Source organism: Schistocerca piceifrons, chromosome 2, assembly GCF_021461385.2.
Source record: "Schistocerca piceifrons isolate TAMUIC-IGC-003096 chromosome 2, iqSchPice1.1, whole genome shotgun sequence".
NCBI lineage: Eukaryota > Metazoa > Arthropoda > Insecta > Orthoptera > Acrididae > Schistocerca > Schistocerca piceifrons.
The window spans coordinates 606,372,996-606,397,717 of NC_060139.1; the positions used below are offsets into that span (position 1 = coordinate 606,372,996).

Genomic DNA, 24,722 nt, shown 5'->3' on the forward strand with positions numbered 1-24,722 from the left:
CGCACGGCACAGCGGACACACCAGGAACCGCGGTGTTGGCCGTCGAATGGCGCTAGCTGCGCAGCATTTGTGCACCGCCGCCGTCAGTATCAGCCAGTTTGCCGTGGCATACGGAGCTCCATCGCAGTCTTTAACACTGGTAGCATGCCGCGACAGCGTGGACGTGAACCGTATGTGCAGTTGACGGACTTTGAGTGAGGGCGTATAGTGGGCATGCGGGAGGCCGGGTGGACGTACCGCCGAATTGCTCAACACGTGGGGCGTGAGGTCTCCACAGTACATCGATGTAGTCGCCAGTGGTTGGCGGAAGGTGCACGTGCCCGTCGACCTGGGACCGGACCGCAGCGACGCACGGATGCACGCCAAGACCGTAGGATCCTACGCAGTGCCGTAAGGGACCGCACCGCCACTTCCCAGCAAATTAGGGACACTGTTGCTCCTGGGGTATCGGCGAGGACCATTCGCAACCGTCTCCATGAAGCTGGGCTACGGTCCCGCACACCGTTAGGCCGTCTTCCGCTCACGCCCCAACATCGTGCAGCCCGCCCCCAGTGGTGTCGCGACAGGCGTGAATGGAGGGACGAATGGAGACGTGTCGTCTTCAGCGATGAGAGTCGCTTCTGCCTTGGTGCCAATGATGGTCGTATGCGTGTTTGGCGCCGTGCAGGTGAGCGCCACAATCAGGACTGCATACGACCGAGGCACACAGGGCCAACACCCGGCATCATGGTGTGGGGAGCGATCTCCTACACTGGCCGTACACCACTGGTGATCGTCGAGGGGACACTGAATAGTGCACGGTACATCCAAACCGTCATCGAACCCATCGTTCTACCATTCCTAGACCGGCAAGGGAACTTGCTGTTCCAACAGGACAATGCACGTCCGCATGTATCCCGTGCCACCCAACGTGCTCTAGAAGGTGTAAGTCAACTACCCTGGCCAGCAAGATCTCCGGATCTGTCCCCCATTGAGCATGTTTGGGACTGGATGAAGCGTCGTCTCACGCGGTCTGCACGTCCAGCACGAACGCTGGTCCAACTGAGGCGCCAGGTGGAAATGGCACGGCAAGCCATTCCACAGGACTACATCCAGCATCTCTACGATCGTCTCCATGGGAGAATAGCAGCCTGCATTGCTGCGAAAGGTCGATATACACTGTACTAGTGCCGACATTGTGCATGCTCTGTTGCTTGTGTCTATGTGCCTGTGGTTATGTCAGTGTGATCATGTGATGTATCTGACCCCAGGAATGCGTCAATAAAGTTTCCCCTTCCTGGGACAATGAATTCACGGTGTTCTTATTTCAATTTCCAGGAGTGTAATTTGAGAAATTAAAAGAAGAAAGGTCAGATAGGTGCAGATCTATTGCAGAGAATTACTGGAAAATTGAAAATAATAAGAGTACATCGAAGTCAGGAATCTAGAAATCTACGTTGAATTACTTTCATAAGCGCCCTGTTTTTCATTTCTATTTGACTAGACATGTTGGTCTTTATTACATTTATTGTAGGTGAACTTAACGGTACCATTTATTTTCTTGTAAGGAACTTATAATTTTCTTTGAGTGTTATTTTCATTTTTCATTCATCATTTCTGTTGTAGTTACTGTATCAGTTGATGGCAGTAAGGTCTGCAGCGATCAGTAATGGATACAACCGGTAAAAATAAGGAATATACAATATCTAGGGAAACAATAAGAAAATACATTATTATACACTATATCACACTAATTTCACTGACCAGTACTGCACAGATGAGCGAAATATGAACATGGTAGCAAGTTCGAGCAGTAGCACAGTCATCTGCCGAATATAATGCAGCTTGAAGGCATATTTCTAGGTATCCAGATGGCTTAATGAGTTCTGAGTGAGGCAGGGATTTTTATCACATACTGTGAGCCACGGCCGTAGACAAGTTCACTTAATGGACTGCAACAAGGGATACACTACAGGCAGCAAGCCACAGAATCTGGAAATCAACTTTGTCAGTTGTTGATTTATTGTGCAATAACATACAGTCATCCAATCATCTTCCTAGGTGGACATCAGAATACATCTTCCATAAGTCAGGCTGAGATAACTTTAAAAGTAGAATATTTTCGTTTTGTTGAAATTCACGATGATTTCCCACATTTCCAACAACTTCCTTCTGGAAAATTCAAATAAACGACACCAAACATGTATCTTTCCTTGTATTTTAGTACACGTTTTATGCAACAACCAGAAGAAATATGCAACGATGTTCCGTCCTGTGGATCCATTAATCACTTACAGAGCAAATGCCTTACCAAACACTGCCAGGAACTGTGAGAATGGCATGATGCACAGTTTCTCTCTGTAGCATTTGAGAGTCACCTCTGAACTGCTGCCTTGTTGTAGGTAGCACACCTTCTGAATACTCCTGTTCACGAGTCATGATCACCATACACAGGTCATCTGGTAACTGATGACAGGCTGTTACTGAAGTAGATTTACGCAGGTGTCAACCGCCATGTGGAATGATTAAGTGGGCAGCACGCGTCAGGACAGAGCATTCCACTGTGGCAGGTAGTCTGCTATGCGAGAGGAAGGGTTCCGGTGGCGTACGCCGTGCTGAGTCACGTCATACAGGATTACCCTGCCTCCAGCCAACATGGCGGCTAGTGTTCCAAAGGTACCGTAGTTAATGATGGTATGCTCACAAGACGCCAGCAGACATAGATCATCCACTGCATCTTTCGACGATCTTAGGAACACAGCACTCACCGGCGATTTGTCCTGGAACATGGTAAGACATGACTGTTGTTAATGACTACGGTTAACGGTAATCAAACAGTCATTGCATTATTTAATGGGGTGGTTAATTGTACTGCCTCTTGCACTAGGACAGTTTAGACTACACTTTTAGAATGTAAGTGGTAGTACTAATCTAGTGTTACAATCCAATTTTCCTTTATACCAATGACGCAAAACATTATGTCCACTGGAATTAAATTTTCACTCTGCAGCGTTGTGTGTGCTGATATGAAACTTCCTGGGAGATTAAAACTGTGTGCCGGACCGAGAATCGAATTCGGGGCCTTTGCCTTTCGTGAGCAAGTGCTCTACCATCTGAGCTACCCAGGCACGACTCACGACCCATACTCACAGCTTTAATTCCGCCATTACCTAGTCTCCTACGTTCCAAACTTCACAAAAGCTCTCCTGCAGACATTGCAGAAATAGCACTCCTGGAAGAAAGGAATGCAAAGGTTGGAGCCACGGTCCGGCACACAGTTTTAATCTGCGAGGAGTTTCATTACGTCCACTGCTTACCGTGGCACTGAATACCGCATGGTGGCATTGCAGGCTCGTGGCGCGTTGTGGAAAGTACGCAGGGTGAATCACCTAAAACTTCCAGCGCAAATATTTCAAAAATGAAAGTTCTATTGACGTGCAGTTTTCACAGAATGTATTGGTAGTCAAGGCTCATACTGTTAGCCAATAAACGGACTGTAATAATATATACGTAGGAAGTATATTTTTTGTGCAGATATGCGCAATTTTAAATGGAGCAATACTTATTGACATGAATAAAGTAAAGTAGGGTAAATTAGTATGTCAGTGGTGTTAACCGCAGGATTCCAGTGCAAGCCATTTTTTCGAGAATTCGTATTTTGAACTGTTTCCATATTGACACTAGTTTATGCCATTCAACTTGCATAGCTGCTAGGTACGAAGTTGTTATGTTTGCTTACAGTGTGCTTGTGTGTTCCTTGCATGCATTGCAACGTGTAGTAAGTTAATGTGTGTCAGTCCAAGGAGTAGGTCGTGAGTGGACGATGGGATTTACAATGCGGAAAAAGCTAACACGCTCACGGTGAAGGGAGAGTAGAGGAAGAACGCAGTTCATTCCTGTGCGGTGTATGTGGCAAGACATCCCAATAGATGTCAACCATCTCGACAATTATTTGTGAATCTCTTCAATCAGTTACGTGGAAATGGTAGTGTAACACGTAGAGAACGTAACAGAAGGAAACAAGTTGCGACAAAGACAGGAAAGTTAATGTTCCTGCTGCTATTGCAGGTGATCCGCACGTTAGCTCCTGCGCAATCGCACGAGGAAGTGGCATGAGTAAGGCAAGGGTCCTATGCGTTCTTCATTGACATAGGTTCCTTCCGTATCATATCTCTCTCTATCAAGTACGACATGGAAATGATTATGAGAATGGTGTTAACTCCTGTACATGGACATTAAGGCAGGATACTCCAGATGTACCACGTATCTTGTTTAGTGACGAAGCCAGATTTACCAATTACGGCCACGTAATCTGCCGAAACATGACTATTAGTTTGTTGACAATCTCCGTTGGCTTCGTCAGGTGGAATGCCAGCGTCCATTGAGAATAAACGTGTGGGGTGGGACAGCGAAGCATCAGTTCATAAGCCTGTTTTTCATAGTCGAAACATTGAATGACCACAAGTATTGCAGCCTTCTATCAGACCATCTTCCGTGTATACTAGAACATGTTGCTCTGCAGACTAGGAGGAACCTAACGTATTAACATGATGGCTGTCCAGCCCATAGTGCACGAGGTACTACTGCATTTCTTCAAGAATTGTTTCCAAATCGTTGGATTGGATGCAGAGGACCTATGCCTTGGCTGGCCCATTCCCTGGTTTTGGCGCTTATAGACTTTTTTTCTGTGAGGAACGCTGAAAGACGCTGTCTACAACGGCTTACCAACTACACTCGATGATATGCAAGTACTTACTACTGCAGCCTACGCGGACATCTCCGTTGAAATGCTAGCATGTGTGCAGCAGTCGATCCATACCACACTGGAAGCGAGCACTGCCGCTGTCGGTGGTCATTCTGAACACAAGCTGTGCCGGTCAGTTGTCTCGTACTGGTCAGAATCCACATAACTAGTGTCTGCATTTGTGTTGTTCTTTAGTGTCTGCTACCACAGGTATTGTACAAGTGTCATGTGGGAACTTTTCAAAGAACGATATCTCGTAAATGACTCGCACTAGAATTCTGCAACAAACACCACTGACTTTCTAATTTAACCTGGCTTTAGTTTGTTGATGTCAATAGGCATTGTTCCATCTAAAAAAATGTATGTTTGCACAAAAAATACATTTTCTAAGTATTATTACGGTCTGTTGTTTGGCTAAAACTCAAACCCCTGACTACGGATATGTCCGAAAGAACAGACACCTAATGTGATCCAGCGGCTACACAAATACTTATTCAAAGGATTCTAATGACATTAGCCGCATATGGGCATTGAAATAAAGCAATGGTATCACGTGAAAATTTGTGTCAAACCGGGACTCGAACCCAGATCTCTTGCTTAACACGAGTGATTTGCTTTAACTGCTTCGGCCATCCGATCACTCGTCACAGCCGATCCAAATTCCGAGCCTGTTACACACTACTAGCGTAGCGTCACCTACCAATGGTCCCCTTACTCGCCATTTCGGATTCCTGCAAGAGATCGGGTTTGGTGTGCATCTGCACTGAAAGAATGGATCTTTGGTCATCGCACTGTATTGATATATACATATATGTAGTGTCTGCCTTTCTGGACGTGTCCGAACCAACTAAACCCCACTGAAGCTTCTATCTCTGCGGTGGTTGGAATCTTGACTTTTTTTGTATCATAAAGTAAAAGACGTAAAAATGTGGGGGCTCTGCTGTATTCATCTGAACAAACAAACCCTACTGAACCCCCTTGGGATGAACTTGAATGCTGGTCGTGTGGAAGTTAAAATCTACCTAAAACTTGTCAATGACTATTGATGAAGAAAGAAGAATGGAAGCATATTTAATATGTAGCAATTCTGTGACCCAACAACAGAAACGTGTGTATGTAGTGGGTCTGTTTGCTTGTGATATGATTCCAATCACAGCTGTAGGCGCCTGGAGTTCGTGGGAAGGGAAGGTGTATTGTTTCGACAGAAAGAGGTCCCTCTGGAAACTTCTCGTTAGCTGTTTGTCAGCAGATGACATGGCATACCTGTCTAAGCTTTAGGCTGTCCACTTGGACACAGGAAATGTTGATATCTGGAGAAGCACTGAGGTAGTGCGGAACAAGTACACCAAATACGCCTCTAGAAAACAGCAAGGCGAAGGGAGCCCGGCCAATGGTGAATGAACTTTCCCATGTCCAGAAGCACATGACGGTCAAACTCGAAAATTCCGATCGCAACTTGTTTGTCGGGCAATTTGTTTGGTCGAATTAGAAAATTGTACCAAAATGACATTGTGAAATCTATGACTTTGTACTGAAAATCCCCAATGCTTGAAGAACGAAGAACCGATGAGTATTAGACACGGAGAAAGAAGGTCAACGGCAGGAGACGACTTTAACACTGAGATCTGTTAGGTTGGAGCCTTGGAGAAGATTGCTGTGCGCATAGAGAGCTGTTCTGTTAGACTGCTAGAGGAGTCAAGATATATCACTAGCTGCTGCTGCTCATATATGATAGTTTTCACAATGTCTGCCTCTGCCACCTTGTCTGTTGACGACATCCTGATGGTCCAAAAGTTACCGCGCAGAAGAAGGCAGTATGCCGCAGCTGAACTGATTTCCGGAGATCTTCACCTTTCTCTGCAGTAATCTTCAGCATTTTCGCAAGCCTTGTCCTAGTACAGAATTTGTAACCTCTTATAACATGTGTCTCTGGTGGTAACTAGACAAAATGCGCAGGAATAATCTTGCTCACTGAGCTGTGGTCAATATTTTTCTTCCTTATTTAATCATCTATTGTAAAGGTTTTCTCATGGCGTTTATGCTTCATTCCATTAGCTCTGTACATGTACTTGGAAACCATAATATTCCACAGCCTGATATGCCATTTTTCTAAACTGCATTTCTACCACCTCTATTTCAAAATCCTGTTTTAATTGGCTCGTAGTATACAGTTAGGTCAATGAATTAAGTGACCGTCTTAAGAGTAAATAATTCCATACATATTAATTATCCTGTCAATTTAGCCATCGGTGTACACTTTATCGAAATGGAATATGTTTTTCTCAAAGGAAGACATAAGATTTTGGCGCCGAGCATGGAGCAAAGATATCAAGTGAATGAGAACTTGGTGTAACTCCAGCCCTAAAGATAAAACACGGGAGGATATAAAATATAGACTGATAATAGCAAATAAGGCAAAGACAAATATGTTGAAATATAATATAAATTTAAACGTTAGTATATTTTTTTCTGAAGGTACTTCTCTGGAGTGTAGCCTTGTACAGAAATGGAACGTGACTGATAAACAGTTCACTCACAAAGGGAATAGAAGATTTCGAAATGTGGTGCTTCAGAGGAGTTCTTAAAATTAGATCAGTCGATCGTAAAACTAACGAACAAATACTGAGTCTGAGAATGGACGTTTGGAGCACATCATTGTGTGGCAGTGAATCTTGGAAGTGGTAAAAGCAAAAAAGAACAGAGTAGAAACATTTGTGATGTGTTTATGTAGAAGAATTTTGACAATTACGTTGGTTGATAAGATAAAAAATCAGGAGGTTTCCTGCACAATCGGCAAGGAGAGGAATATGTTGAAAACACCCACAAGAAGATGAGACAGGATGGTAGGACTCATCTAAAGAGATGTGGTTCAAAATGACTCTGAGCACTATGGGACTTAACATCTGAGGTTATCAGTCCCCTTGAACTTAGAACTACTTAAACCTAACTAACCTAAGGACATCACACACATCCATGCCCGATGCAGGATTCTAACCTGCGACCGTAACGGTCGCGCTTCCAGACTGAAGCGCGTAGAACCGCTCGGCCACAACGGTCGGCAAGAGATTGGGGAATAACTTCCAAGGTACTTGGCGAACAACATCAAACCAGTCAGAAGCGTGATGACTAAACAAACTGGAAACAAAACTAAAAATAAAAGCAGATGCTAAATGAGGAGAAAGGAAATATGGGGAACAACTTCACTAAAGAAAGGAATCAGTTGACAAGGAACGTCCACAAGAATCAAAGAATCGTCAGCTTCATAGTGAAGACAGGTCTGGAGGGTGAAAACTGTAGAGGGAGACCGAAGCTTGATTACAACAAGCAAGTTCAAGTGCACTTAGGTTGTAGTAATTCTGCAGAAATGGATTGCACAGGACAGGCTAACTTGGAGATCTGCATCTGAACAGGCTTCAGGCTGAAGGCCACACAACATCATCATCACCATCATCATCATCATCATCATTACCACCACCACCACCAACAACAACAACACAACAATAGTAGCAAATGCAAATCTTGACTTATGCACTATTTAGTACATGGTTGGACTCTTTGAAAAAATTCGCAATTTGTATGAGGAAACTACTGAAACTATTGGCCATATTGTCTGCAGAATATGGACGCCAGTGACAGTACCACACTTGTTGCGACTCACTGGAAACATCTTTCTTGTGTGTCTGTAGGGTGATCTGTACTCGTATGTGTACCACAGCGAGGAAGCGTAAGTCGGACAAAATGTTGAAATGTGTGTGAATTCCTAAGAGACCAAACTGCTGAGGTCAGCGGTTCCTAGACTTACACACTACTTAAACTAATTTATACTAAGAAAAACACACACACCCTTGCCCGAGGGAGGACTCGAATCCGGCGGGAGGGGCCGCGCAATGCGTGACACAGCGCCTTAGACCGCGAGGCCATCCGCGCGGCTAAGTCGGACAACTGCGCGTATTAGGCTGTGGCCACAGTGGCTCCGATATAGCTGGATTCCGTCGACGACCGACATCGGCCGGAGTTGGCCGACCATTTCAAAATAGAACGCCACTACGCGCGAGGCCACACTGTAATCGATCTTATCTCCCAAACATACAGGCTACGGACGACAATCGGCGAAATTCAAAACAGTTGGTTTACTGCGGTCAAATCGATCGGCGTTCTCCCTCTCGAAACATGGAGCGTGAGAAACAGGTAAGTTTAGTACAAGAAAGAGTGAGTTTTGGCATCCTAAGGGTGAAAATAAAATAATCGGGATATAGTTTGGAACCTGTGGACTGAAGTCGCAGGTTTATTCGAAACCTCAAATAAGCAAAATCTTTATCGGAAATTTTAGGCATAGATTATAACCTCAAAAATTAATTTGTTGAAGTGAAAAGGATGGCGTACCTCATATGCTTATAGCTACTGTACTGGATCTTTTTTGTGGTAGGTGTTATTTGTTGTCTACAAATTTTTATTACTGCTTATTGGCGTTTTATGCCAGGAGCCTAGTGATTCTGTCAATATGAAGTGGTTTTCGAATGTGATATACGGCATGTATTTCCACTTTTAAGTGCTTTAGGTTCTCAGAGTACCTATGCTACATTTTATACTTGTCTTTCACTCGTGTGCTAAATGACAGTCATTGAAGGTTAACTGACTATATCTGCGCAACTTCAAACAAATACAGCGAAATTTACTTTTCAAGGTCACCACGAATTATCTCGAGTATGTAATAGAACGTTTCTCCCGTCATCTCATACACTCGTAAAACTTGTCTTATTACTACGATAACTGTGGACAGAGTATATAGTACTCGCCACGTTCTTTGCGAGACAAGAAAGTTCATTCATATGCATTCGACGTCTCTTTAATAGCAGAAGCCGCTACGCAGCGCTCGTATGCAAGCACAGCGGCGTCGTGGTATCTACCCCGCCCTAAAGCCGTCGGCACACGGACCGTGCATCCGAACGTTGAGCGTTGAGCGTGCCGAGTTTCTGACGTCATAGCGTGGAATAGCACGCTCGGCAGTCTTTCCTAACGTGCAGAGCAATATCTGGCATGTCAGATATTATGAGCGTGCGTCTGAGCGTTGACCAATGAGAAGGCACAACGCCACCTACGTCACACGCACGCCGTCTGCCTTCAGTACAGAGTTGTGAGGCGCCATATTGGCATTCGTTTCAAGCCTATTGTATATATGCCGTTTCTGAGCACCAGCAAATTAAGAATCACTGAAAAACCCGTTGATAACTGTGTGATTCGTTCCAATAAAATAATGAGAAACATTATATTCGTGGCAAAATAATTATTGTAACTTGCCTATTATGAGAGTAGGCTATTTGAAGGCAGCGACACACTGATTATCCACCCAAAACGTATTGTTCTTGGTACAATTTGTTATAATTAAATTTCAATTAGTAACATATTTACGATTAAGGTTTTCGGCACGTCGTAACATAATATGATAGATTTACGTGTGTGAAGTTCGTACAGCGTAATGAGTAGCGTCCCTGTCCTCCGTTTAGATGTTGGTTGGGGTGGTGGTTCGTATCTTGACACTGCCATATTTTTTTCCTAACATTCGCGTTTTTATTAGGTTCTGATACTTTATTATTAGTTTCATATAAATATAAAATATAATATTTGATGTTATGTAAATGTAAGTTAACCTTTTTTTGAGGGGTGACTTTGTTCGATTGGCTTAATCTACAGGACACCTTGCCCTACTTGGATAAAGATATTTTGCTCCTTTTTATTTTACGCTTCGTAATTCACACGTTGCAAAGATTCTGCTACTGGGTAGAAACAGTGATCAAGTAAGACTGACCTTGGGGTTTTACTAAAATGTGGGAATTATGAGATAATGTTTATCTTATGCGGAGAAGTATTCCAAATTTGTACCGCACTGTTTGTAATATAACTTTTATAAGCCTGTGTCCTTATTGATTGGACATGGTACCTTCCTTTTCATGAACGATGGAGGAAATGTGGGTTTTAATAGAGTAAACAGTGTGATTTACGAACTAGAAACATCCCTCAACTGCCGCTGGAGTGCGCTGCGATCGCGTATACCACGTTGGAGCCCACGTACCGCATGCACGAGTCGCATCATTCCTGAGCGTTCAGCAGCACGGTGAACTTGACACGCTCAACGTTAACGTTCGACAGCACGGTCCGTGTGCCGACGGCTTAAGAGGTCAAAATCTAACCTATTTCATATATAGAATAGATTCTAACCTAACCTTCTTGACCCTGCCAAAAACTAACTGTGGAGATCGGACGCACTATGACCACGCTGTCGGCCGATGTTATCGGGCGATCTCTGGCAACGGTGTCCGACGACCGTTGTCGGTGCCAATGTGAACGCAGCCTGAAGCCGTCGGCACACGGACCGTGCATCCGAACGTTGGGCGTTGAGCGTGCCGAGTTTCTGACGTCATAGCGTGGAATAGCACGCTCGGGAGTGTTTCGGAACGTGCAGAGCAATATCTGGCATGTCAGATATTCTGAGCGCGCGTCTGAGCGTTGACCAATGAGATGGCACAACGCCACCTACGTCACAAGCACGCCGTCTGCCTTCAGTATTGAGTTGTGAGGCGCCATATTGGCATTTCAAGCCTATATGTATATATTCCGTTTCTGAGCACCAGCAAATTGAGTCACTGGAAAACACGTTGTTAACTGTGTGATTCGTTCCAATAAAATAATGAGAAACACCATATTCGTGGCAAAAGAATTGTTGTAACTTGCGTATTATGAGAGTAGGCTATTTGAAGGCAGCGACACACTGAAGATTCACCCAAAACGTATTGTTCTTGGAACATATCTAAGGTTTTCAGCAAGGCGTATCATAACATAATTAGACAGGTTGTGATGGTTTAGTCGCCGGCACGGTAGCTCAGCGTGTTCAGTCAGAGGGTTAATTGCCCTCTGTAATAAAAAAAAACTGTGTTAATGGATCAATGACGAACTAAAAAAGGTGTTACTTTTGAATGCATTATGGGAACAGCAGTGATTCTCCAACAGAAAGGGGTTTCCACTCAATGGTCTGAAGATGACCACAGCAGTGGTCGAAACCGGTCACCTTATAAAATAAATTGTGATCAAGACTGTTTTTAATAGTAATTAAAAAAGGTGTCTTGCGACGTCCGCCCCGAGCAGATGAAACGAACGAAAACGAACAAAATGGTATTAAATAAAAAAAAGGCGTAATGTGTAGAGTCACTGAGCAGTGAAGAAATTTATGGTGGGGCAGTGGTTCGCGTCTTGACCCTTCCAAATTTTTTTCCTAACATTCGCGTTTTTTATTAGGTTCTGATACTTTATTGTTAGTTTAATATAAGCATATAGTATAATATTTGATGTTATGTTAATGTAAGTTCAATTAAATTATGATTATTTATTTATTTATTTATTTATTTATTTTAGGGGTTACTTTGTTGGATTGGCTTAAGCTATAGGACAGCCTGCGCTACTTGTATAAAGATATTTTGCTCCTTTTTCTTTTACGCCTCGTAATCCACATGTTGCAAAGATTCTGCTTCTGCGTAGGAACAGTGATCAAGTGAGACTGACCTTGGGGTTTTACTAAAATGTGGGAATGATGAAATAATGTTTATCTTATGCAGAGAATATTCCAAATTTGTAATGCACTGTTTGTAATGGAACTTTTATAAGCCTGTGTCCTTATTGATTGGACATGTTACTTTCCTTTTCGTGGACGCTGGAGGAAATGTGCGTTTTAATAGAGCTAGCTTGGGAATTTTAAGCGCGCCCGTTGAGTAAACAGTGTGATTAAGAACTAGAAGCATCCCTCAACTACCGCTGGAGTGCGTTGCGATCGCGTATACCCTGTTGGGGGCCCACGTACCGTATGCACAAGTCACATCGTTTCTGAGCGTTCAGCAGCACGTTGAACTTGGCACGCTCAACGTTAACGTTCGACAACACAGTCCGTGTGCCGACGGCTTTAGGAAAGCTGCGCCGCGACTACTCACGTGGGCGTCCGCCCTGAGTGCGGGCAGCAGACGGCGCCGGCACCACCTGGGGTCGTCGCTGGTGACCAGGAAGGCGACGCCGGCGCACCTGGCAGGCAGCGCCCTCAGCATCTCGGCCGCCGCAGCGCGGTAGTACTTTACGCCCGCCTCCTCCCATCTGGGGTACAGTTTTCGCATGTACGGTCCGTAGTCTGTCCTCCGCACGTGGACACCGACAGTGCACACCTGTGAATACGTCGTGAAATAAAGTCTGCGCTACTGTGCCAGGGAGATTACGTCGACTACATCCCATAATCCTCGAGGTGCCAGACTACACCGGGCACCACAGCACACGTCGAATTAAGTTTTGTAAACTCGAGTGCGGCAAGATGCCTGACCGACAAGGAAGGAGGCAATGGGAATTATCTGTCCCGCCTGATATTTGGAATGCAGACTATTTTATTTGTTACAGAATTCCTGTGCATTTTTAGGCAAGATTGCTTACGATTCTTGTAAAGTGGAAGTTACCAAAAACACCAACCAGGCGTGTGTGCAAGTGGTGCATGAATAATGATTGTAGGAAAGTTAACGTTTTACGATCGTGTCCTGTACCAGCTGCAATGTTACTTACACTTTCTGTCTAACCTGACCATATTGATATTTAATCGTGATTTTACCTAAGGACAGGACTGAATCAGTGCCACAAAGATCGAGAGCAGTAGTCAAGCAACAAACAAAACCGGAGATATACACATATCAAAAGAAGTTTTCATCACCTCGGTTCCGAGAGTTTCGAAACCTGTACAGGAAATTGAAATAGATATCAACATAAACATCATTTCTGCCCTTTTGATTGCTCATGAAAATCACGCATTGCATGTTTTGCCACCATACAGCGAGACCTTCAGAGGTGGTAGTCCAGATTGTTATACACAACCGTACCTCTAATGCCCAGTAGCACGTCCTATTGCATTGATGTATGCCTGTATTCGTCTTAGCATACTAGACACAAGTTCATCAAGGCACTTTTGGCCCAGATTTTGTCCCACTCCTCAACGCCGATTCGGCGTAGATCCCTCAGAGTAGTTGGTGGATCACGTCGTTCACAAACAGCTCTTTTCAATCTATCCAAGGCATGTTCGATAGGGTTCGTGTCCGGAGGACATGCTGGCCGGTAGTCGAGCGATGTCGTTATCCTGAAGGAAGTCATTCACAAGATGTGCACGATGAGGGCGCGAATTGTCGTCCATCAAGTCGAATGCCTCACCAATATGCTGCCGATATGGTTGCACTACCGGTCAGAGGATGGCATTCACGTATAGTACAGCCGTTACGGCTCCTTCCATGACGGCCAGCGGCTTACGTCGGGCCCCACATAATGCCACCCAAAAACAGCAGGGAACCCCCACGTTGCTGTACTCGCTGGACAGTGTGTCTAAGGCGTTCCACCTGATCGGGTTGCCTCCAAACACGTCTCCAACGATTATCTGGTTGAAGGCATATGCGACACTCATAGATGAAGAGAACGTGATGCCAATTCCGAGCGGTCCATTCGGGATGTTGTTGGGCCCATCTGTACCGCGCTGCATGGTGTCGTGGTTGCAAAGATGGACCTCACCATGGACGTCGAGAGTGAAGTTGCGCATCATGCGGCCTATTGCGCACAGTTTGAGTCGTAACATGACGTCCTGTGGCTGCACGAAAAACATTATTCAACTTGGTGGCGTTGCTGTCAGCGTTCCTCCGAGTCATAAAATACGTAGGTAGCTGTCATTCACTGCAGTAGTAGCCCTTGGGCGGCCTGAGCGAGGCATGTCATCGACAGTTCCTGTCTCTATCTCCTCCATGTTCGAACAACATCGCTTTGGTTCACTCCGAGACCCCTGGACACTTCCCTTGTTGAGAGCCGTTCTTGGCAAAACGCAACAATGCGGACGCGATCGAACCGTGGTATTGACCGTCTAGGCAAAGTTGAACTACAGACAACTGGTGGAATGACTGGAACTGATCGGCTGTCGGACACCCTCCGTCGAATAGGCGCTGCTCATACATGGTTGTTTACATCTTTGGGAGGGTTCAGTGACATCTCTGAACAGTCAAAGGGACCGTGTCTGTGACACAATGTCCACAGTCAACGTCTATCTTCAGAAGTTTTGGGAACCGGGGTGATGCAAAACTTTTTTTTATGTATGTATTTTTACCCAATCTCTATGTAAATGACCAGCCGCCAGTCTAAATAAGAGACAGTTAATTCTTATAACTGTCCTTAAATTAAAATTATTATACTTTACTGTTAGTAAAGAATATTACAAGCAGGTATACATGTAAATGCATGATATATGGAAATTAAGAATAACCAATGGTGATATTGCGTTATTGACACTAAAAAAGAAAATTTCAGAGACATAAAAGATTCGTTCGTCGATCTGGAATAAATGCATAAGTTTAGAAGCGCAATGCTATTATCAAACCATATGTCCTACTCAGTTCAATGACACTTCTTAGTAGCTTGTACCATTTGCCGATGAGTTGCATACACTTTTGAGCAATAACCATTTTTTCACTCAGTGCTAATGATGTCGAGAACGAACAACAGTGATACAACGCCATTGCAATCTAGACCAGAAAAACATGACACAAAGATTTTGTTACGCCATCAATCTTATGACTGATTTGATGCGGCCCACAAACTCCTTTCCTGTGCCAACCTTTTCATCTCACAATAGCAACTGTTGCATATGTCTTCAGTTATTTGTTGGATTTCTTCCAATCTCTGTCTTCCTCTACAGTATTTGCCCTCTACAGATCCCTCTAGTACTGTAGAAGTTAATCCCTGACGTTTAATACACGTCATCTCATACTGTCCATTCTTTTTGTCCGTGTTTTCCATATATTCCTTTACTCGCTGATTCTGCGGTGAGCCTCCTTATTTCTTATTTTTAACCTTCATATCTCGAATGCTTCGATTCTCGTCTGTTCCGGTTTTCCCTTAGTCCATGTTTCACTAGTTACAGTACTGTGTTGCAGACGTACTCGTACATTCTCAGAAATTTCTCTCCCAAATTAAGGCATATATTTGCTACTAGCTGATTTATCTTAGCCAGGAATACCCTTGTTTTCAATGATAGTCTGCCCGTCCATCTTAGGTTACTTTGCTGGCTAAGAAGCAGAATTCCTTAACTTCATGTGCTTTGTGATCCTCAGTTCATTTCATTCAGCAGATCACGTAATTCTTCACTTTCACTCAGGATAGCAATGTCATCAGCGAATCTTCCTTTCACCCTGAATTTTAATCCCACTCTTGAACCCTTTTTTTTACTTCCGTCATTGTTTTCTTCAATGTACAGTTTGAATAGTACTGACAAAAAACTACATCCCTGCCTTACACCCTTTTTAATCCGAGCACTTCGTTCTTAGTCTTCCACTCGTATTCTTCCTCCTTGATTCTTGTGCATCTTGTTTATTTCACGCCTTTCCCTACAGTTTAAACCTATTGTTCTCAGAATTTCGAACATTTTGCACCATTTGACATTGTCGAACGACTATTCCAGGTCGACAGATCCTATGAAAGTGTCTTGATTTTTCTTCGGCCTTGCTTTCATTATCAACGGCGACAACTTCGGAATTGTTGCCTCTCTGGTGCTTTACCTTTCTTAAACCCACACTGATCGTCATCTAACAGACTCTCAGTTTTCTTTTACATTCTCCTGTCTATTATTCCCGTCAGCAACTTGGATCCATGAGCTCTTAAGCTGATTGTGCGGTAATTCTCGCACTTGTCGGCTCTTGCTGTCTTCGGAATTGTGTGGAAGATGTTTTCCGAATATTGCCAGTCTCATGCATACTACACAGCAACGTGAAAAGTCGTCCGTTGACACTTCCCCTACAGATTTTAGAAATTCCGATGCAATGTTATGAATCCCTTCTGCCTTATTTGATCTTAAGTCACCCAAAGCTCTTTTAAACTCAGACTCTAATGCTGGATCCCCTATCTCTTCCATGTCGACTCCTATTTCTTCTTCTGTCACGTTATCAGACAAGTCCTCCCCCTCAATGAGGTCTTATTTCATTTCCAAGTGACTTGTATTTTTGTATTCTTGAATTCCCCTGAACATTTTTGTACTTCCTTCCTTCGTCAATCAGATGAAGTTTTTCTTCTGTTACCCAAGGTTTCTTCACAGTTATCTTCTTTGTACCTATGTTTTTCTTTTCAACTTCTGTGATTGCCCTTTTTAGAGATGTCCATTCATTTTCAACTGAACTGCGAACTGAGCTATTCATTATCACAGTATCTATAACCTCAGAGAACTTTAGGCGTATCTCTTCATTCTTAGTATTTCCATGTCCCATTTCTTTGCCGTTTCATTCTTCCTGACTAGTCTCTTAAATGTCAGCCTATTTTTCATCATTGTGATCAGAGTGATGTCTGCTCCTGGGTACGCCTTACAATCCAATAACTCATTTCGGAACCTCTGCCTGACCATGATGTAATCTCCCTGGAATCTTCTCGTATCTCCCTATCTTTTCCAAGTATACTTCCTTTGCTTGTGATTCTTGAACAGAGTATTCGCCATTACTAGCTGATATTTATTTCAGAAGTCAATTAGTCTTTCTCCTGTCTGGTTCCTGCTACCAAGCCTATATTCTCTTGTAAGGCTTTCTTCTACTCCCTCCGCTACAGCCCCATGCTCCCTTTACACATTAAATTACCCATTCAATATCGTCACATATATTGTCTACTTCTTCATCCTCTGGTTTGCAACGTTGGTTACCCTTTCATTGGATATTCAATCTTTTTCTCATGGTCACCGTTTCCTTGTCAGTCCCCTCCCGGAGATCCGAATGGGGGAGTAGTCCGGAATCCGTTGGCAGTTACAGGTCACATGTTCTGTGGCTTCTCATTAAGTGGCTTTAAAACAGTAGTTTCCTTTGTCTTCACGCCGTTGATCACTGCTGATTCTTCCGCCTTTTAGGGGCAGTTTCCCAACCCAAGGACAAAAGAGTGCCCTGAATCTCTGTCCGCTTCTCCGCTCTCTTTGACAAGGCCGTTGGCAGATCGAGGGTGTCTTCTTATGCTGGGAATCTTAGACCGCCATTGCTGATTATTTTTATTCAAAATTTAAGTTGTGGTGGTGTTCAAGCCTGGGACCGATGACATTTTGATTACTAGTCAAAGACGCTACCACTAGACCATAGTTACCTCCCCCCCCCCCCCCCCCCAACCACATACACACACAATTTTCATATAGTGAACTTACAACAGCAGAATCTATAAGTTTGAATTTGTTAGTGATTCATTATTTTATTTATCGGAAGACTGAATTACATCATAGGAACTGTTACCATTACTAAATTGTTTGAAATATGTGTCCTTCATCGGAAACATTAATATAACACGTTCTCATTGCATTTAAAGACCACATAAAGTGCTTCATATAGCTAATACGATTCGGTTAAAAACTGGTTTGTGAAAGTAATTAGTATATTAACAAACCTCACGAAATTTTATTAATGCCCACAGGTAAATTTAAGCACAAAAATGACAACAGCACATTTAACAGGCAAAAAATAGCCAAGTACAGCTGAGGACAGAACAAGTACAGCAATGGTAAGCGTCAATAAGAGACACTTGTCACTGTTTAACCGGAATACATAATTTAGATGTTATATTCTAAATAAAAATTCAATACAGACGTCGCTCTGACATTCCTGTTTTTCAGATGACGTGCTGTGTTAATACAGACTTCTGACTGATTTCTGTTGGCAGCCACAGGAGATATGTAATGTAAAAGAAAGGTATCTTAGATATATAATCTAAGCAACAACACAATCTAATGTCAACGTATTCCTAACGTACATAAAATTTGTGTCTATATATTTCAGAAACAATAAAAGGAGAAAACACTGAAGATGCTATAACTGTGGTGAAACATGTTAGAGGATTAAATAAAACAAATACAAAATATCAAAAAAGTTGTAAAAATATTTTTAAACGTTCTGTATACGGCATCAAAATCCATTCTTTTTAAAAATTCACTTCCTGATTCTCCATTTGGAATAGTACTGTACTTATGTCCATCTGGAGTATTTCAGTTGTTCTGATGTTTCTCCATAAGAGACTTTGAATTTTCGTTATCAACTTAAGATTATTCATATATGAATACAATTTTCCTTTGTGAATATTTTCTATCTGTCTTTTGTAAATTACTGATGATTAGGTAGGATACTTGTAGCACTTAATCATATGACGTTTTTCAGTTAAAAGTGGTGAGACCAATATTCATACATAAAATTGACCATTAATTTATTCCAATGATATCTCATCTAGCTACCTAGATACATATTTCGCTTCACAAATATGTTAGATGATTCACAGACTACTTCATCGCTGAGATGGGAAACAAAGAGCCACGAGGGTGTCGATGCTAAATGAAAACGCAAGAGATGGGTAATTTACTGTGGCGAATCCGGAGCGGACTGGGTAGGCAGATACAGCTGACATCTGCATAAACCAATCGCTGTACAACGCAATGAGTCTGAAGGCTAGCGTCCAAAACATGGAAATAAGCTGTGATACTAAGGAGCAATACATTGACTTCAGTGGAATATCACACAAAGAAAAAATTAGGAAGTGTGATAAATCTGTATTGCCAGGGTCGAATAGAATGGACGTCCGCTGTTAGGTTGTCACATTTACTTTGGCTACTTCTAGTGGTATCTAGTATAGTATTTGGCAGAACAAACTGTCCAGTATAACAGATAATTTTAAAACTAGGGCAGCCACAGCTAAAATAGTTACACATGATTGATTGACAATTCATGTAATACAATAGGTGTTTAAACACAGGTTTTAAAACTATTAAAATATAGAACTCAATGATAAGTCCAATAGTCCGCTGAAGCTGTATTTATTGAAGTCGATTAGAGACTCCCGCACAGCCGGTCTCTCAACTCTTCTGGTGTTGCGAAATCGGTTGTGTGGGTCTCTAATCTACTTAAATAAATACAGATACAGCGTACTACTGGACTTTTCATTGAGTTTTATGTTTTAATAGTTTTAAAACCTGTGTTTAAACACCTATTGTATTACATGAATTTTCAATCAGCAATGACCAGTATAACCTGCTCCTTGTCTGAAATTTGTAACTGTGCGCCTAGCTCCAGCATCCGCTCCTTTGGCTCCGAACTGTCAACTGTCAGGTTTCTGGTTGCCTTGGAGACATCACACTTAGAAAACGCTTGTTTCAGCCCAGCAATCTCTACAGCGAGCAGAACGCGTTATGTGTCTTGCCTTTGATCTAATAATGCTGATTTATTTCTCAGACACGTTGCCTTCTTTTATACCATCTGAGTGGAAGTAAGGGGAAGGCAGCCAGTCATCTCGCATTATACACTCAGAACTTAAGTGTACGACTGTGGAACCATGCACGTGAATAGCTGCTTACATCCTTGTACGCAACAAGACTTCGTAAGAAATTTCTGTTATGCCGGACCAAAAGCTACATGTCGACCAGTCAGAGTGAAATAGAAACAAGGAAGAATTTTTGCTGAACATTGGTGAAAAAAATTATTACTTCAGAGATGGACTTCAAGGTTTCTTGTAGACATAGTTAGCTGGTCTGGTAAACCATGTTTCGTCATTATGCAACTAAATAGGTTATCGCACTTGCTTTCTCTCTCTCACATAGCGCTTGCTTTCAAACAGTTGTATACTCTGCACGAGTGATGCAAACGACCTGCAGTGCCACTAAGTTGCATGAGGTAGCTTTGTAGAGCACTACTGTAGAAACAATCCACTCAAGTATGTTTTTCAGAGATCTACAGTTTTATGATTTTGCATAGTATGTAGAAATCACAGTCTGACGTTATCTGCCATAATTTATAAAACAGCATTAGTAAATGTCTGTACAAGGTGAGTACAGAGAGACCCGTAACTTGACGTAGGTCGTAATGCGTACACGATGTGATGCGATGCGATGTAGGTCGTCTGCACATGTCGAGCAAGCCACAGACTTACTCACTATACCCACAAACAAATACACTTACATATAAGCTAAGACTAGGTTACCATATTTTTATCCGGTAATTGTTGTCCCCCAACTTAAATTCAAAATATATCATATCCCCATATGTACAGGGTGACTACGTTAAACTTTCAAAACGCTGTAGAAGTAACACCACTGGTCATAATGACGTCAAATTGCAACGGGATATTATCGGTGAGGAGGGGGGGGGGGGGGGGGGGAAGGCGTATGGACGTATGGCAGAAGAAAAAAATAGTGTGAAAATTGATTAATAGATGGTGCTGTATGTGTCAGAATACGTAAATGAAAATACCTGCCATGAGCACGACCCACTGAAGTTGGCATAAACACGCCGGGTACACGGCTTTTCCGTCTGCGACGTTCGCCATGACTGTCTCAATCCAGCATCACGCTCTGCTTGTAAAGCTGTATCATAAGAATGGTGACTGTGCACACGTCGCTCTGCAGAAGTTCCTGACAGTGAAGGATTTGAAAAAAGGCGTTGTCCGCTGACTGCCGTGGGTCTGGAGAAAATGATTCGGATTCGAAAAGACGGGTTCTTTTAGTGTGCGACCTGGTAGAGGGAAGAAACGAACTGATTCGACGTCAGTGGAAGCAGTGGCCATAGCAATGCAGGAGGAGACGAGTGGTGATGTGCAAACGTGTAGTCCCCAGAGAATTGCCCGAACATTGGACATACTCGGGAGCACGGTGCGTAAAATCCTACGAAACTTCCTACTTTGTTATCCATTCAAAATTACCCACGTGCACGAGTCGCTTCCTGTTGACCTGCCAGCAAGAGAGAGACCTTTGCCTTAGAATTTCGTGCTCGCATGGAAATGGACAATGACGCCGTGGACGATTTTGTGGACAGACATAACCCACTTACATCTGACAAAATATGTCAGTACATAGAATTGCCGAATGTGGGCAACGGAAAAATCCACATGCAAATCAGCCAGTACCACTTCATCCTGAATAGGTCACTGTGTGGTGTAGGTTTACGGCATCATTTATCAAAATGGTTCAAATGGCTCTGAGCACTATGAGACTTAACATCTGAGGTCATCAGTCACCTATAACTTAGAACTACTTAAACCTAACTAACCTAAGGACATTACACACATCCATGGCCGAGGCTGGATTCGAACCTGCGATCGTAGCGGTCGCGCGGTTCCAGACTGAAGAGCCTAGAACCGCTCTGCCACACCGGCCAGCGCATCATTTATTATAGGCCATATTTTTTCGAAGAGACAGGTGCTTCCAGTCCTGTTACCTGTACCGTCATTGGTAAGCCTTATGAGTGTCTATTCTGCAACCACCTCCTTCCATCTCTCCAACAGCGTGAATGTGTCTGGACGGGATCAATTTTATGGAAGGTGGCGCACCTCCGCAGTTGCAAATCTACTTAACCAGCTGCTGAAGCGCCATTTCGGAAATGCTAGAATCATCAGCCATTTCCCTACAGCCTGGCCGTCCCGATCACCTGATCTTAATCCGTGTGACTTCTGGCTGTGGGGCTATCTGAAAGATGTTATGGTCAGTTTTCCGACTGCAAACTTGGCTGCATTGAAGGCACGCATTGCGCAACACATTTTGAACGTGACCCCGGAAAAACTTCGATCAGTTGTGGAACATGCTGCTTCCCGACTTCAAATTGTTGCAGAAGACGGTGGGCAGCATACTGAACATGTTTTGTGGCAGTCACACGGAAATTAATAATCCGATTTGATTTTGATTGACGCTTTTCATGCGGTTTTTGGCCTCAGGACAATTAAAAACCGATGGACTGATGCTTTTTATGCAGTTTTTGGCCTCAGGACAATTAAAAACCGATGTGAGTGATGCTTTCTATGAGGTTTTCGGCCTCAGAACAATTAAAATCCGATTTTTTCCATCCGATGAGATATGACCTTGCCGTGGTGGATGAGCTTACGTAACTAACAGTATCACACCTGTACACCCGTGCACACTGATTAGTACAGTTTGTTTAACGTCAGACGTACACCTTAGGCATTGTTGTATGATTCAATTGTCATTTGTAGTCGACCACTATTAAATTATGATGCTTACAGCTCCATGTATTGCTACATTTTGTAACTATTTATTTTTCTTCTGCCATACGTTTTCCCCCTTCTCCGATAATATTCCGTTGCAATTTGACGTCATTCTAATCAGTGGTGTAATTTCTACAGCGGTTTGAAAGTTTAACTATAATTATAATCACCCTGTATATATATAGTCACTTCAGATGTAACACCCCTCTTATTTCGTGAACGGTTCTAGGTACCGAAAAGAGGTTTTCGACAAATGACAGTACGCTAAAGGGCATGAGGTTTTGGTATGTGATAAAGTGCTTTAGCTGTAGTATCGACTGAGATATTGAAACAAGTATGGTTTCTAAATGGAATTACACACTTTTTAACAACACCCGAAAGCGCTTGATAGCACGACTGCAGTAATATAATTCTTGTTGATGTTGTGGTTGAAACTCATTACCAAAGAATCCGAGAAATGTAATAAAAGAGGAAAACAATGTGGCCAGAGTCAGAGCTACAGTGGTGTAAACACCGCTAAGAACTCTCTTCCGAGACTCTGTAGTCATATGCAGCAAGACGCACCTTTGCTACTAAGACAAAAACCTTATTTCCTATACAACTAACGTACAGAGTGAGCTACGACTTTTGTATATGGAAGTGCGGCATCTGCTAGCTTCTGGCACATCACATGGAGCAAATGTTTTCCAAACATCAAGAATACATCAATTCATACGATTACCGTACAAGCCAACAACAAAATTAATACTTTTTAAATTCTTTACCAAAAAGAGTCAAATACCTAAATTCACCGCACAGTAGAATACAGCAGCGCGCATACGACGCGTATTACAAAGTGGTATGCCATGTTGGCACGTAAAAATCATTAAATTTGAAACCGTACAATTCAGCAATAAAATTATTACCTTTTTCTCTACCAAAAATAGTGAACTATTTAAAACACTGAACAGTAAAACACAACAGCACCACATGCGGCGTGTGCGTGTATTACGAAGTTGTATGCCATGTAGGCACGTAAAAATCATTAAATGTGAACAGCAACAACAGTATTATAAAACAAAACAATAGGAGAACTTTTTAAATCTTTACCAGAAACAGTCCAATACTTAAAATCACTAACCAGTAATACACAGCAGCGCCACATATGGTGCGTATTACAAAGTTGTATGCAACGTTGGCACGTAAAAATCATTAAGGTGTGAAACCGTGCAAGTCAACAATAACATTTTTACTTTTTCAGTCCATTACAAAAACTGTCAACTATTTAAAACCACTGAACAGTAAAATAAAACAATAAAACTACGTTAGTATTAATAGAAAACAATAGATTATAAATCATCATCACTTCCGACCATTTACAGGCATAAACATTTTATCACACCAAACTTTATAAATTTCATGCAGATAAAACAACGTTTTCATAATATGTTCCACGTAAAAACAAACATTAAACCACAAGTTTTCTTTTTTCGAGGAACGAAAAACGTACTTGTCATCCAAAGGAAAACATAGCATAACCATACCTACTGGCGTGTAGGGTAGAAGTATAGTTGTAGGTGGAGGGGAAGGGGAGGGGGACAGATGAAACCGTTGAGGTGGGACGTGGGACATATTATGAAAAAGTTGTTTTATCTCCACGGAATTTGTAAAGTTTGGTGTGATAAAATTTTTATGCTTGTAAATGGTCGGAAGTGACGAAGATCTTTGATCTCCTATTGTTTTCTATTAATACTAATGTTGCTATTCATTTAGAGATTTTTACGTGCCTACATGGCATACAGCTATGTAATACGTGCCGTAGGTGGTGCTGTTTTATTTTACTGTTCAAGTGGTTTTAAATAGCTGACAGTTTTTGGTAACGGATGTAATGATTTTTACGCGCCAGCATGGCGTACAACTTTGTAATAAGCGTAGTATGTGGCGCTGCTGTGTGTTAATGGTTAGTGATTTAAGTATTTGAGTC

At 42.6% G+C, this 24,722-nt stretch overlaps 1 protein-coding gene across 1 annotated transcript in view; it reads right to left on the reverse strand.

The window, feature by feature from the left end:
• Positions 1-1,972: 1,972 nt before the first annotated feature.
• The window catches only part of LOC124777411 (galactoside 2-alpha-L-fucosyltransferase SEC1-like), a 50,502-nt gene continuing 27,752 nt past the window's right edge, over positions 1,973-24,722 (reverse strand). Inside the window, exons 3-4 of the mRNA XM_047252808.1 lie at positions 12,700-12,924; positions 1,973-2,759 (exon numbers count right to left, since the gene is read on the reverse strand). Coding sequence (XP_047108764.1) covers positions 2,523-2,759; positions 12,700-12,924 — 462 coding nt within the window. The 3' untranslated portion in view covers positions 1,973-2,522. The remainder of the gene's footprint in view (positions 2,760-12,699; positions 12,925-24,722) is intronic.